Consider the following 12,075-nt stretch of genomic DNA (forward strand, 5'->3'; position numbering starts at 1 on the left):
AGAGAGAGAGAGAGAGAGTTGAAAATTAATGTCAACAGTCAGTTCACTTAACTGCAAAATTAGAATCAAACTAGATCAAAGAATAGTTTTGTTGTTGTGTTTGTGTAGGCTAAAACTTTTTAACCCTCATGTTGTCCTCGGATCAAATTTGACCCGCTTCCGAAGGTTTTTTATATCAGAAAACATGGGACATCGATAAAGCGCCGAAAATGTAAAAACAAAACGCAAAAAAAAAGTACACCAAAACGTTAAAAAAGCAACAACAAAAATAAACGATGTAAAAACAGTCAAGACTGCAAAAAAAGCCTCAAAAATAAGCACCCAAAACATTGGAAAAAGTGGAATTTAAAATGTTGAAAAAAGTAAAATACAGAACTTTGAAAAAAGTGACTGAAACATTGAGATAGGGACAACAAGTGTTTTTTTTTAATGGTTGACGGGAAGACAACACAAGGGTTAATGTGATCAATATAAACGTTCATGTACTTGTATTAATTTCTATCCGGTAGTTGATTTATGTGTTGGCCAGGAAAGTTATGTAGATTATAATCCAGTTTTATGGCATATGATGACTATATTATTAAACATATATAACCAGTTCTACGTGATCTCCTGGACAGATTTATTGGCAAAGGCCCTTAAGAAATGAAATCCTTTACACACATTACTGTGTTATACGCAGATTTATAAATCCCCTTTCCCACTGGACAGAAACCCACTAGAACCCACTAACAACTGGCTTTTGTCTTAGTGGGAAAAGGAACAATCTGCATTCATTCCTGTGACAAATGACTGATATTTATCAGCTCCAGCTATGATCGGCAGTGATGGAACACCCAGGTGGACACGGTAACATCCGCCTCTTTTCAGCGCGATGCTATGCTATGTCAGCCACAAATTCTGTCCATCTCTGAACAAGCAGCTCTTAAACATCTTTCCAAATTAGTGGAAAAAAACCACCCAGATTTGTCCAAAGAGTACACATGCTGGCCAACTAAACCAAAAAGTGTAACTGGAAGTGGTTAACAATGTCTAGATTGGTTACGTGTATGTATCTTTGAGCTGTGTGTTTCCATTTTACTATCTCCACTCAATAAGAAACCCTGAGTTTCAGTGCATATTCATTCAACTCAGTGTTTAACTGACAGCCTTGGTGAATATGCCGTGTTTCCTTTAGGATTTTTTTTTTTTTAGCAGTGGGGGCAGGTCTGTCCGAACAACAACAAAAATGTTTTACGTATGAAACGGAACTGACACTTTGCTGCAACACAAACTAATATATTTATTCACCTCTATTCACACACAATGAGGCATATTTTCACTTGTGATTTAACTGTATTTTTTGAGGAACTATAGGGCACTCAACATCTACAACAGGTCTACACGTACAACGGACCCAACGCGTTGACGTTTTTAGTGGAGCTGTTTGTTTAATAGTTGACTCGGAAGAAAGCGAACGTTTGGACAATAAACTACATCAACACAACAGTACGTGGAGTTAAACTGGACGGGCCCAATAACCTCTGAAGAGTTCTACTAAAAGGCAACCGCGACTCCAGCCCTATTTCTGATACCGTGGTGGCAGAAATTTTGCCATGGTAGGCCGCCACTATAAAATCAACATAGAGGAAACACTGATATGTCAAAGTTTTTTAAGTTAGTATATTGTTTGCTAAACATGGTATGTTAGCAGTTTTCAGTTAGTATTCATTCATGAGTCACACAAAGCATCAGAGAGTAATGTAAGAACAAAACAATGATGTCACTTATTGTCCTCCAACACATCTATAATTATAACTGTGTGTGTGTGTGTGTGTGTGCGTGCGTGCGTGCGTGTGTGTGTGTGTGTGTTGGGGGGTTTTGCCTAGCCGGCAGCTGCCACAAAAATGAAGGAAGAATCAGAAGACAAAAATAGTCGGACATGAAACAGGATAGGAGAGAAGAAGGACTAAAGAGTTGGAGACTGTGGAAGAGGGAAAGAACTCAGAGGAAACAAGCTTTAACTTTAGCTTTATACAATGGTTGCAATATAATGTCAGTAGATTACTAAATTAAAGTTAAGCCTGCTGACTCGGCCAAGGTTGTACATGTTACTTGGAAACGAGGAATGTCGGAACTATTTGTCTTAGTTTTATAAAATATACAATGAAAATTAAACTTGTAGAGCATAATCCAAAATTGAATTGTCCCATATTATCCTCATTATCTCCTAAATTTGCAGTTTCCACTGCAGACATTCATAAAGTTATACTCTCTGGTGTTTTTTATGCTTTGTGTTTCAGTTATGAGTATACATTTATGTAAATGTCCTCCCCCGCCCCCCTTTTTTTGATAGTGTCCTCTTTTTTTTTTTTTTTATTAACTTTTAGTTGATCTGTCTGTATTTATTTTTTTAAATGAAGTCCCAGTCGGCAGATACCCGAAAAATGTGCGCCTTCATTGGTCATGTATTTGTTGAGGAGCCTTGGTTAGGTAATTCATTACACCTGTGTGGTTGGACGGTTTTGTTGTCAGAGTGATGGGCAGCTAGAGAAGTCCTTTGGATAGTTGTTGTCTTCAAACATTCAGTCAGGTTATCCCTCAAATGCAATGTATACATCTCAAGTTGTGTCTTTGCCTGCCATTATCAGCACTTCTCCAAATCAGTGTGTCCGTTAGCCGGTAATTGACTTCTTCTTTTTTTTACCGGGAACATCTGTTGAAGTCTGACATATTTAAAGCTCTCTGGTTATAATGTTCGGTGAAAATAAGTGTATGCAGCCCCCCTCTCTGTATGTACTCCCCACTCTGCCTCGCTCAATGCCCCCACCCACCATCTGATTGGTTACACCCCACGTGTATCAACAACCCCACTAAAGGCTGCTGTGCCTCTGATGCCCTAAGCTGCTCCGGTTAGCGTGGAAATCTGTGTTTCGAAAGTAAGGTAGGCTGAAGTAGTTACTAGATGTTCAGTTCTATAAGTACGAGAACTGCAAGGAGAGGAAGAGGGAGTGAGGCAGCGCCTGGACGTTGGTGAGAGATGTGATCCCGCAACCAAATTATCATAGTTTATAAAAACGAACTTCGTTGAGGATGCAGACATTTCATACACCAAACGTGATCTATATAACGCAGACCTGCTGATGCGCATTCAACCTGCCTTGTACCAATTCAGACAGAAACCAGTTAATTTTTCACATCTTTACATCTACACTTTGGTCAGCACGCTAACCGGAATTTCTCTCATGTGTCCAGTACAATGAAATCTCCAGGCACAAGACAAAAGTGTTCATATGCCCTGGTGACAGGCTTAAGGTTGTAGGGCAAGGCAACTTTATTTCTGAAGCACCTTTCAGGAACAAGGCAATTGGAAGTGCTTTACATAAAACATTAAAGATAAATTTAAAAACTGTCATGAAAATAAAATGGGCTAAATAGAATAAGATACAAATACAAGAATAAAAGTTACAGTGCAGTGTGCAGTGCAAGAAATGAATAGTTTTTTTATTAATAGCTTTGGGAGGAGAGAGAGGGACGCCATGGTTATTAAGTCTGAAGAGGTTAATTATACAGGAGAGAAGCCATTTGAGTTTGTGGCAAAACCTTTCACAGTGCTCATTTTTCATTTTGTGAATTTTCGATCAAATAAGACTGTTTTTCCAGTCATATTTCATCATTTAAGTTTTCTTTAAAATTGTGTTAAAGTCTCATCTTGTTCTCGTGAACACAATCTTGTGGCTCGTGAGCTCAGCTGAGTGTCCCTATTATTAAGACTTCTAGAGGCTACTTTGTATCTGCTTTAATTTGGTCAGACTATAAATAAAAAGGTTTTTAAAATGAGACCACATTGCTGCATGTAATGACCTTTACTTTTGTTCACAAATTCTGCCCTTTCCTCTCAGACTTTCCCTCTCTCAAGTTTTTTTTCTTTGTCATGAACATAAGTACATGTCCAAACAATGGTTAGTATGAGTGGGGGGAAAATCTATACAGCATAGTATCGTGATATTTTCCGTGGCAATACTGTATCGGTACACAGACGCCAAGTATTGATCTTTTATTATACTGTATTTATGTATGTGTCGGTCAGTTTGTCTGCTTGACAATCCCATTTTACAGCAATAAAATTGAAGTGAGGTGAACATAGAGAGAAATGTATATTTTTAGATTAAACAGATCATTTGAAAGAGGACATCATTTGAAATTGGGAAAAATTTGAAGTTGGGGAAAAAAGGTAATAAATTGCAATATATCTCAGAATATTTCAATATGTTTAAAATCGCAATAATATCGTATTGTGATGTAAGTATTGTGATGATATTGTATTGTGAGGCCTCTGGTGATTCCCACCCCTAATGGTTAGGTGTATACATTGCCAAGAAATTAACTTTCTCCAGAAGAAATCTAGCTGGAGAAATCAAGTTTTTCTAATCTGCTGTGATAACAGAAGCGTTATACATTAGGTTTAAGAAATCAGGTTACTGCAACAAATGACAGTAACCTGGTTATTTATGGGCGTGGAAACGCACCGAGGGAAAGGGACATCCTTTCCATATATTACAGCAGTTTATTAGCATTAATCCTCTACCATCAGAAGTAAGTACTATACCTAAGCATCTTCAGAGTGCATATCTTCTCCCACACCTTTTTTTACTTGCATCAAAACAAACTCCTTATCACTTTCTAAAAGCTCTTTGGAAACCCAAATGTTTTGTTGAGGGTGAACTTTTAACTCGAGGCTAGGGCTGGGCGATATGGCTGAAAACTGTATCACGATATAAGTGTTTCATATCGGTCAATATTGATAATTATTGATATTTTTATGACCTATTTAAAATAAGGACCAGAAGAAAAATATATTAAATTTAAACATTTTTATTTTAAACTTAACATTCCTCTGATTATAATCCCCTCAGTTATAAAAGCAGAAATGTCAACACAACCAGGGAAAACACTCAAATAATTAAAATGTAAACATAGGTCTAAAATCACAATGAACACTTAACAATTATCTCTTAAAATTAAGGTGCAAAATTAAAGAATAAGTAAGAAATGCTTAATAAAGTGTAATAAAATTTAATAAAATGGTGCAAAATGTTAAATATAAGAAACCTGAAAAGAACTATTTTCTGCAGGTTTAGTGCTAGGTTGGTAACCTGGCTTCTGGACAGCGCTCAGCATGTCTGCCTCCGTTATTTCTTTGTAGCGTTTAGTAAGGCGCTGATGCAGAGTACCTCTCCATGGCGGTCTGCTGCTTGTAGTGTTTATTAAGGCGCTGATGCAGAGTACCTCTCCATGGCGGTCTGCTGCTTGTAGCGTTTAGTAAGGCGCTGATGCAGAGTACCTCTCCATGGCGGTCTGCTGCTTGTAGTGTTTAGTAAGGCGCTGATGCAGAGTACCTCTCCATGGCGGTCTGCTGCTTGTAGCGTTTAGTAAGGCGCTGATGCAGAGTACCTCTCCATGGCGGTCGGCTGCTTGTAGCGTTTAGTAAGGCGCTGATGCAGAGTACCTATCCATGGCGGTCTGCTGCTTGTAGTGTTTAAGTAAGGCGCTGATGCAGAGTACCTCTCCATGGCGGTCTGCTGCTTGTAGTGTTTAGTAAGGCGCTGATGCAGAGTACCTCTCCATGGCGGTCTGCTGCTTGTAGTGTTTAGTAAGGCGCTGATGCAGAGTACCTCTCCATGGCGGTCTGCTGCTTGTAGTGTTTAGTAAGGCGCTGATGCAGAGTACCTCTCCATGGCGGTCTGCTGCTTGTGCCATGTTGCAGCTGCAGATGTTGTTGGACGTTGCTGGCGAATACGGCTGTGCTCCAAAGTGTGAGCGCGGCTAAAGTGATAAAACAAGTTTGTGGTAGTACCAGTGTTGGTGGGGACGACGGTCTGACGACATTGGTCTGTCTACTGTCAGACTTATAAAATCCCCCAAAACTGCCATACTGACTTTGTTTTATCAACAATTTCCTCGCTGCGGCACTCACTTTCCACTTATCACTCCACGCCGGTTCTGTTATTGAATAACACGAGACAGCGATGTGGCGCAACCAAACATGATACTGTTACATGATTGGCTGCTAGAGTGTCACTACGTTGCTAGGTTACCAGAGTGAGTGCCGTTCATGCAACCAAACTTGCTTCACAAACTCTGATTTCTTCTGATGAAGAAAAACAAGTTATCGAACGTTTTATCGACCGCATTTTCTATTGATATTGATTACGTGTCTATCGCGAGACATATCGTTATCGTTTTATCGCCCAGCCCTACTACGCAAGATCAATTTAAAGCTGAGCGAGTGACAGAGGGAGTTAGATCACAAAGACTTCTCTGAGCACTGATCTAGAAATCAGCTTTGTATGATCCAATTGGGTCTCATTGTCTTGAATAGTGTCCACATATGACATGTTGTCTGTCTCTTCTCCCACCCACCCCCACCCCCTTCCACACGATCCAAAAATAAAAATAATTTACTTCCCCCTCAAACAAGGCCACATAAGGACCTTCCCCTGTCCTCCGGGTTTAATGCAACTGTCATTTGTTTTTAATCCAGGTTCCCCTGCTTGTGTTAAAGCTTTATCTGGCCTCTTACACTTTGTGCAGGTCTGCACTGTCAGCATGAGTGGGTGGGTGGGGGAGCGGGTGGATGGGACGCAGACATTAGATCATACCATCTGGAGCAAGAAACGCACAAACACAATGAAGTAATCATGGTTATCCTTTTTTCCCATGGCCCATGATATGGGGCTGGAGGGAGGAAGATATTGATAAAGATGTGGTCTCTGTGGGTAATTTGGGATATAAAGCGAGCCTCTAATTTGTTCAAGCTAGAGAGAGATAATTAGGTGAATAAAATGACTTGTCTGAAACAAGAGAGAGAGATGATTTGCGCGAACCTCTTTGCTCCACACCAACAGTGTGAATTTCACTGGACCGTCTCTCTCGTGGGTGTCAAATCTCTGAGAGGTGTGTGTGTGTGATTTATGCCGCTGTGTGCATGTCTGTGTACACCAGTGTGTATTCTTGTATCTGTGCGCTGGTGTTTGTGTCACAGCACCGCGCGTGTTTGCGTCTTGTCACCCTGGAGCCAGTAGTCCTCTCCTCTGACCCTGATCCCCGTCACCTGTCCGCTCAGATCACACACACACACACACACACACACACACACACACACACACACACACACACACACACACACACACACTTGCTGTGACCCTTTCCTGGAGTTGAAACCCAATAGCAGTTGCCAAACATGTAAAACTTGTGTGTATGACTCGAAAGACCTACTGTCTGCTGTAAGATAAACGGAAGCAATTTTACTCCATACTACCATATGAAGATATTAAAATCACTTGTATACACTACTGGCCTTGGGGTTCAGAGTAAAGTCACATAGGCACAGTCAAGGAACTGGGAGTAAAATATTATTTTATATATAAAGACATAAAGACATGCATGCAACTAGGACTACAGTTGAAAATTAGCCGACTGGCTAACACTGGCGCATTTACAGAAATGTTGATTAATGTGCATTGTCCTAATATAAATAAATAAATCTTCTTCTTCTATATCTGGATTTGCCTGAAGCCTAATATAAATATCTTACCGATGGATGGATTGTGTGTGTGTGTGTGTGTGTGTGTGTGTGTGGGCCATGACTGGCTGCAGTGTGAAACATTAATAGTAAACCAGTGACAATAGGAAAATCAAGACACAAGCTCAGTGTCCCAGCATCTTTACTTTGGCCCTAAACAGAACAGAACCACTGTTATCAGACTGTTTACATGGTTTCAGTGTATGGCAGTGGCTCTCACTGACTGCTCAGTCCCTCCAGAAAAACTTGATTATGCAATTGCATAATTCAATGCATAATCAGCCAAAGTCTGCATATTTATGCGGGGGACGAATTTTTTCAAATGCGCCGCATAAATTGCCGATTTCCACGCAAAATATGCGGGGCTTGCATGATTTCATAATCCCCGCATTTTTGTTGCAAAAAAGTCACATAATCTTAGCAGAAAGTTGAAAAATTTTGCTTTTACTTCACACAAGAGCAGCCATTTTCCCCTGTTGCCATGGCAACGTTATTAAGTGACGTAATTACGCGACATGAACCTCAAAAAGCAGGGTGTTGGGGGAATCACTTTTTTTCTTCTTCTCTTTTTCATCAAACCGCAGTTTTTGCAAGTTCCCGCAATTTCATTGCATAAAAGTACATAAATATCCCGCATATTCCATCGCATTTTTTAAGAAAACGTGCCACATAATCAAGGATTTTTGCCTGCAGCAATCCCATAAAAAACTCTATATACTCTATAATATTAAGTGATATAATGGTACAGCAAAGGAATGCTATAAACTTGATTACTGTCACTAGGAAATGTTAGAAACAGCGAAACACATACAATCCATCATCATAAGTGGTAGAAAGAGGTTTAAGTACAAGTTAAATAAGACAGAACATGGAAGAAAATTGCAGTTTTTCACTCAACTTTGCCCAAAGTGTTTTTTTCTCCCCAGCTATTTACAGCTTTCTGTGCATAAAGCAGTGGACTGGTTTGTTTTCCCCAAAATGGTGTTCATGGCAAATAAGCCTATAGTTCAGATTCCAATAACTGCTTTAGATTGATTTAAAAAGCTTTAGAGTAATAAAGATTCTTTACCTTTCTTTGTTTTAACAAAGTCCAACCCACTTGTATTTTATTTAGCTGTTTAAGCCTCTCCAGAAGCCTGGGAAACCCTGATCCACATCGGCTGTCCATTCCAAGTCTCCATCTTAATCCTACTACCAGATTAGAATGCAGATTTTGAAACACCCTTCAAGCTTTAGCTCTGTAGACCAATTCTCTGCCGACCGTTTCTAATCCATAAAAAAAAAAAAAAGGCATGTGGGCCAGTAAATCTGGAATAGCATACCTGAATACAGTAGACTTGGACAGCACTTGCACATTAATAAATGTCAAAAAATCATATCATAGGACTGACCTGAATGCTTTGAAGATGTAGTGCCACAGCAGTTGAAGTTGAAGAAAAATTGTTTGTTGCTTCAATAGCATTGAAGGGGCAGCCATGTTGACGAGGCGTGTATAGAGTTTCCCAACCTCATTTTTTTCTTAAAGAATAATATTAATGTGTGGTTGTTTTTTTGTTAATCTCTTATGCAGATTAATTAAACTCCACTCTTCTAAGAGATAAATGTCTCAACTCCTGAAATGTAAAATGGTGTCAGTGGCACTAAACATGAAATGGACATGAAATCAATTAAAGGTCCCATGGCATGAAAATGTCACTTTATGAGGTTTTTCAACATTAATATGCATTCTCCCAGCCTGCCTATGGTCCCCCAGTGGCTAGAAATGGCGATAGGTGTAAACCTAGGGTGACCATATTTTGATTTCCAAAAAAAGAGGACACTCGCCCGGCCTCCAGACACAAATTCAGACAGGTTAATGAACATGCTTTATTATGCCTCAATGGTGCAAAATTAACTTCTGTAAGAAAATAAAATCTCTCTTTTAAAATAACTAAATAATATGAAATAATGTTCTAAATATGACCTCTTCTGTGTTAAAAAAAAATCAGGCTTCAACAAAATATCTTTTAATACCTTTTTCAATGTAATAAGATAAATAATAAAGACACCGAAACATATGTGCCAGCTTTGCACACGGTGCACTCCGCCTCCCACTTTTCCGGTCCCGACCGGGACGGTACATGGGACATTTTCTTTTTCCAGTTCAACTGTGAAGCTGCACTAGTCTTGTTTTATGGTTGTACGCAGGCTCCACGCTGAGCTTTTGCCGTAGCCTGATGATAATACTTGTGCGCTGATGTGTGCGTCGAGCCGGCAAGTCTGTGTGTGTGTGGGGAGTGGGTGATAGAGCGAGGGAGAATTAAGTGAGAGAGTGACGGCGAGCGAGTACGACTCTAGAGTCATAGTGAGAGAAACAAAGTGTCTCACCTGTGTTTTCTGACCACTGTGGCAAATCTTTAGCAGGAAACGCTTTGGCATTTTGTGTGCAATGCTGCTCCGCTGTCTGCTCTGGTCCTTGTGTATGTGCGTGTCGCAGCCTCTGGGGAATTACGTCACACAACAAAGTACAGTAGCATTGTGTACAAAGCGTCAGTCAATTTAAGTACACGCATAATGGTCCCATGAAAAACATTTTCATGAATTTATAAAAAAAAAAAAAAAAAAAAACGGATGTCCCGGACAGTATGTAAAAAGTGGACGTTTGGTCACCCTAGTAAACGGAGCAGAACAGAGTATCCTGCTCTGCCTTTGAGAAAATGAAAGCTCAAATGGGCCGATCTGGAATCTTCTCCTTATGAGGTCATAAGGAGCAAGGTTACCTCTCCTTTCTCTGCTTTGCCCGCCCAGAGAATTTGGCCCACCCATGAGAGAGAGACATTATGGCTTTCAAACAAGCAAAGTGGCAGTTGGTCAAGGCCACCCCCCCACCCTCCACCTTGCCCCCCCTCTCTCCTCCTCAATAGCTACAGACACAGAATTGGCACATACCAAGGAAAGCTCATTGTGGGACTGGCTCTAGTGGCTGTAATTCTGCACCAAGGCTGAATTTTGGGAAAGAGACTTCAGATACAGTATTAGGAGACCACTAAGGCCTATATAAAAGAGACTTCAGATACAGTATTAGGGGACCATTAAGGCCTATATAAAAGCATCCAAAAAGCAGCATGTCATGGGACCTTTAAGGAATAGATAAGATTTTAACAAAGTGTTTAGGACAGCTGATAGCACTTTTCTTTTGTTTTTGCTCCGGCACATTTTTACTGTCACTTTCTATTACTTTCTGCCTACAAGTCATCATGTCCTCCAATGCTTACATATTGCCTTCTCTCGTCTCAGGAGACTAAGTCATCTGGTCGCTCCAGCATGCCGCGATGTCGGAACTCCGTTGCCACGACCACAACAGATGACCAGCCACACATTGGTAACTATCGGTTGCTAAAAACCATTGGCAAAGGCAACTTCGCCAAGGTCAAACTGGCACGACACGTACTCACCGGAAAAGAGGTAGGCATGCGCGCACACACACACACACACACACACACACACACACACACACACACACACACACACACACACACACACACACACACACACACACACACACACACAAAGTAGAAAAACACTATAAATGTTTAGACTAAATGTTAATCTTCCTTCCCGGTTGCTGATGATAGGGGAGGGTTCACGCTGTGATGCACAGTAGGTCTGGTCTGATCCTGGGCTTGCAGGGCTTTGGAGACTGTACATCTGCTGCAGGAGATTAGATCGCCATTGTCAGCTTGAATAGAGAAGCCTAAATGTCTCTGGCTTACTGGATATTCCAGATGTGATGTAATGTAGTGGGCTGTCTCTTTAAGGGGGAAGCTGTGTCTGCAGTGAGCCCATGCCGGGGTCTGTCTAAGGCCCACTCTTGGTCTGTGTGCAAGCGAGAGAGCAAGAGGGAGAGAGGGGTGGGCGGGCTCTGTCAATGTGTGACAGCTCTGTGCCTGACACCCTGATAACACTCAATGTGACTCACACACACACAAACACAAAATGAAAACAAGGGAGAGTCAGAAGGCATGAGAGTCAGACATACAAGCACAAAGAATGAACAAAGAATTTCAGCCTTTGGCTGACAATAAAGTTGTATCGTAAGCACAACCAGAAAGAGGAGTGAAAGAAAGGAGTTAGTTGACAGTAAAAGGATGGTTATGGATATAAGAGAAAGAAGTACACCTCCCTTTCTGTGTCCTTGTTAAGACATTATTCTTTTTCCCTCACCTTCTCTTTATGTCCTCTCTTTTTTTTTTTTTTTTTTCTTGTTCCATTTCATCCCCTCTTTTCTACATCTCTCACTTTGAATCTATCCCATCTGTCTGTTTCTCTATTTTTATTCTCCTCCCCTTATTTCTCTTTCTCCTTTGCTGTTTTATCTCTCTCTCTTGGTCTCCCTTGTTGCTGTCCACTGTTGGATTATGAACTATACTCCTCATTATGGCACGAGAATAAACCATGCTTCAGCTTTGTGTGTGTGACTGTGACTGTGAAGGTTTGTTTGAGCGAGATGCGTCAAACCCATTGCAGGAAAT

The 12,075-nt window shown here is 40.6% G+C and overlaps 1 protein-coding gene across 12 annotated transcripts in view; it reads left to right on the plus strand.

Moving 5' to 3' along the window:
* mark2b (MAP/microtubule affinity-regulating kinase 2b) overlaps window positions 1-12,075 on the plus strand; it is a 57,585-nt gene that overhangs the window by 15,226 nt on the left and 30,284 nt on the right. For all 12 annotated transcript variants that reach the window (XM_028564682.1, XM_028564685.1, XM_028564691.1 and 9 more), the window contains exon 2: window positions 10,841-11,008. In XM_028564682.1, the coding sequence (XP_028420483.1) occupies window positions 10,841-11,008 (168 nt within the window). The remainder of the gene's footprint in view (window positions 1-10,840; window positions 11,009-12,075) is intronic.

This window comes from Perca flavescens, chromosome 19 (genome assembly GCF_004354835.1).
Source record: "Perca flavescens isolate YP-PL-M2 chromosome 19, PFLA_1.0, whole genome shotgun sequence".
In the NCBI taxonomy this organism is placed as follows: Eukaryota; Metazoa; Chordata; class Actinopteri; order Perciformes; family Percidae; genus Perca; species Perca flavescens.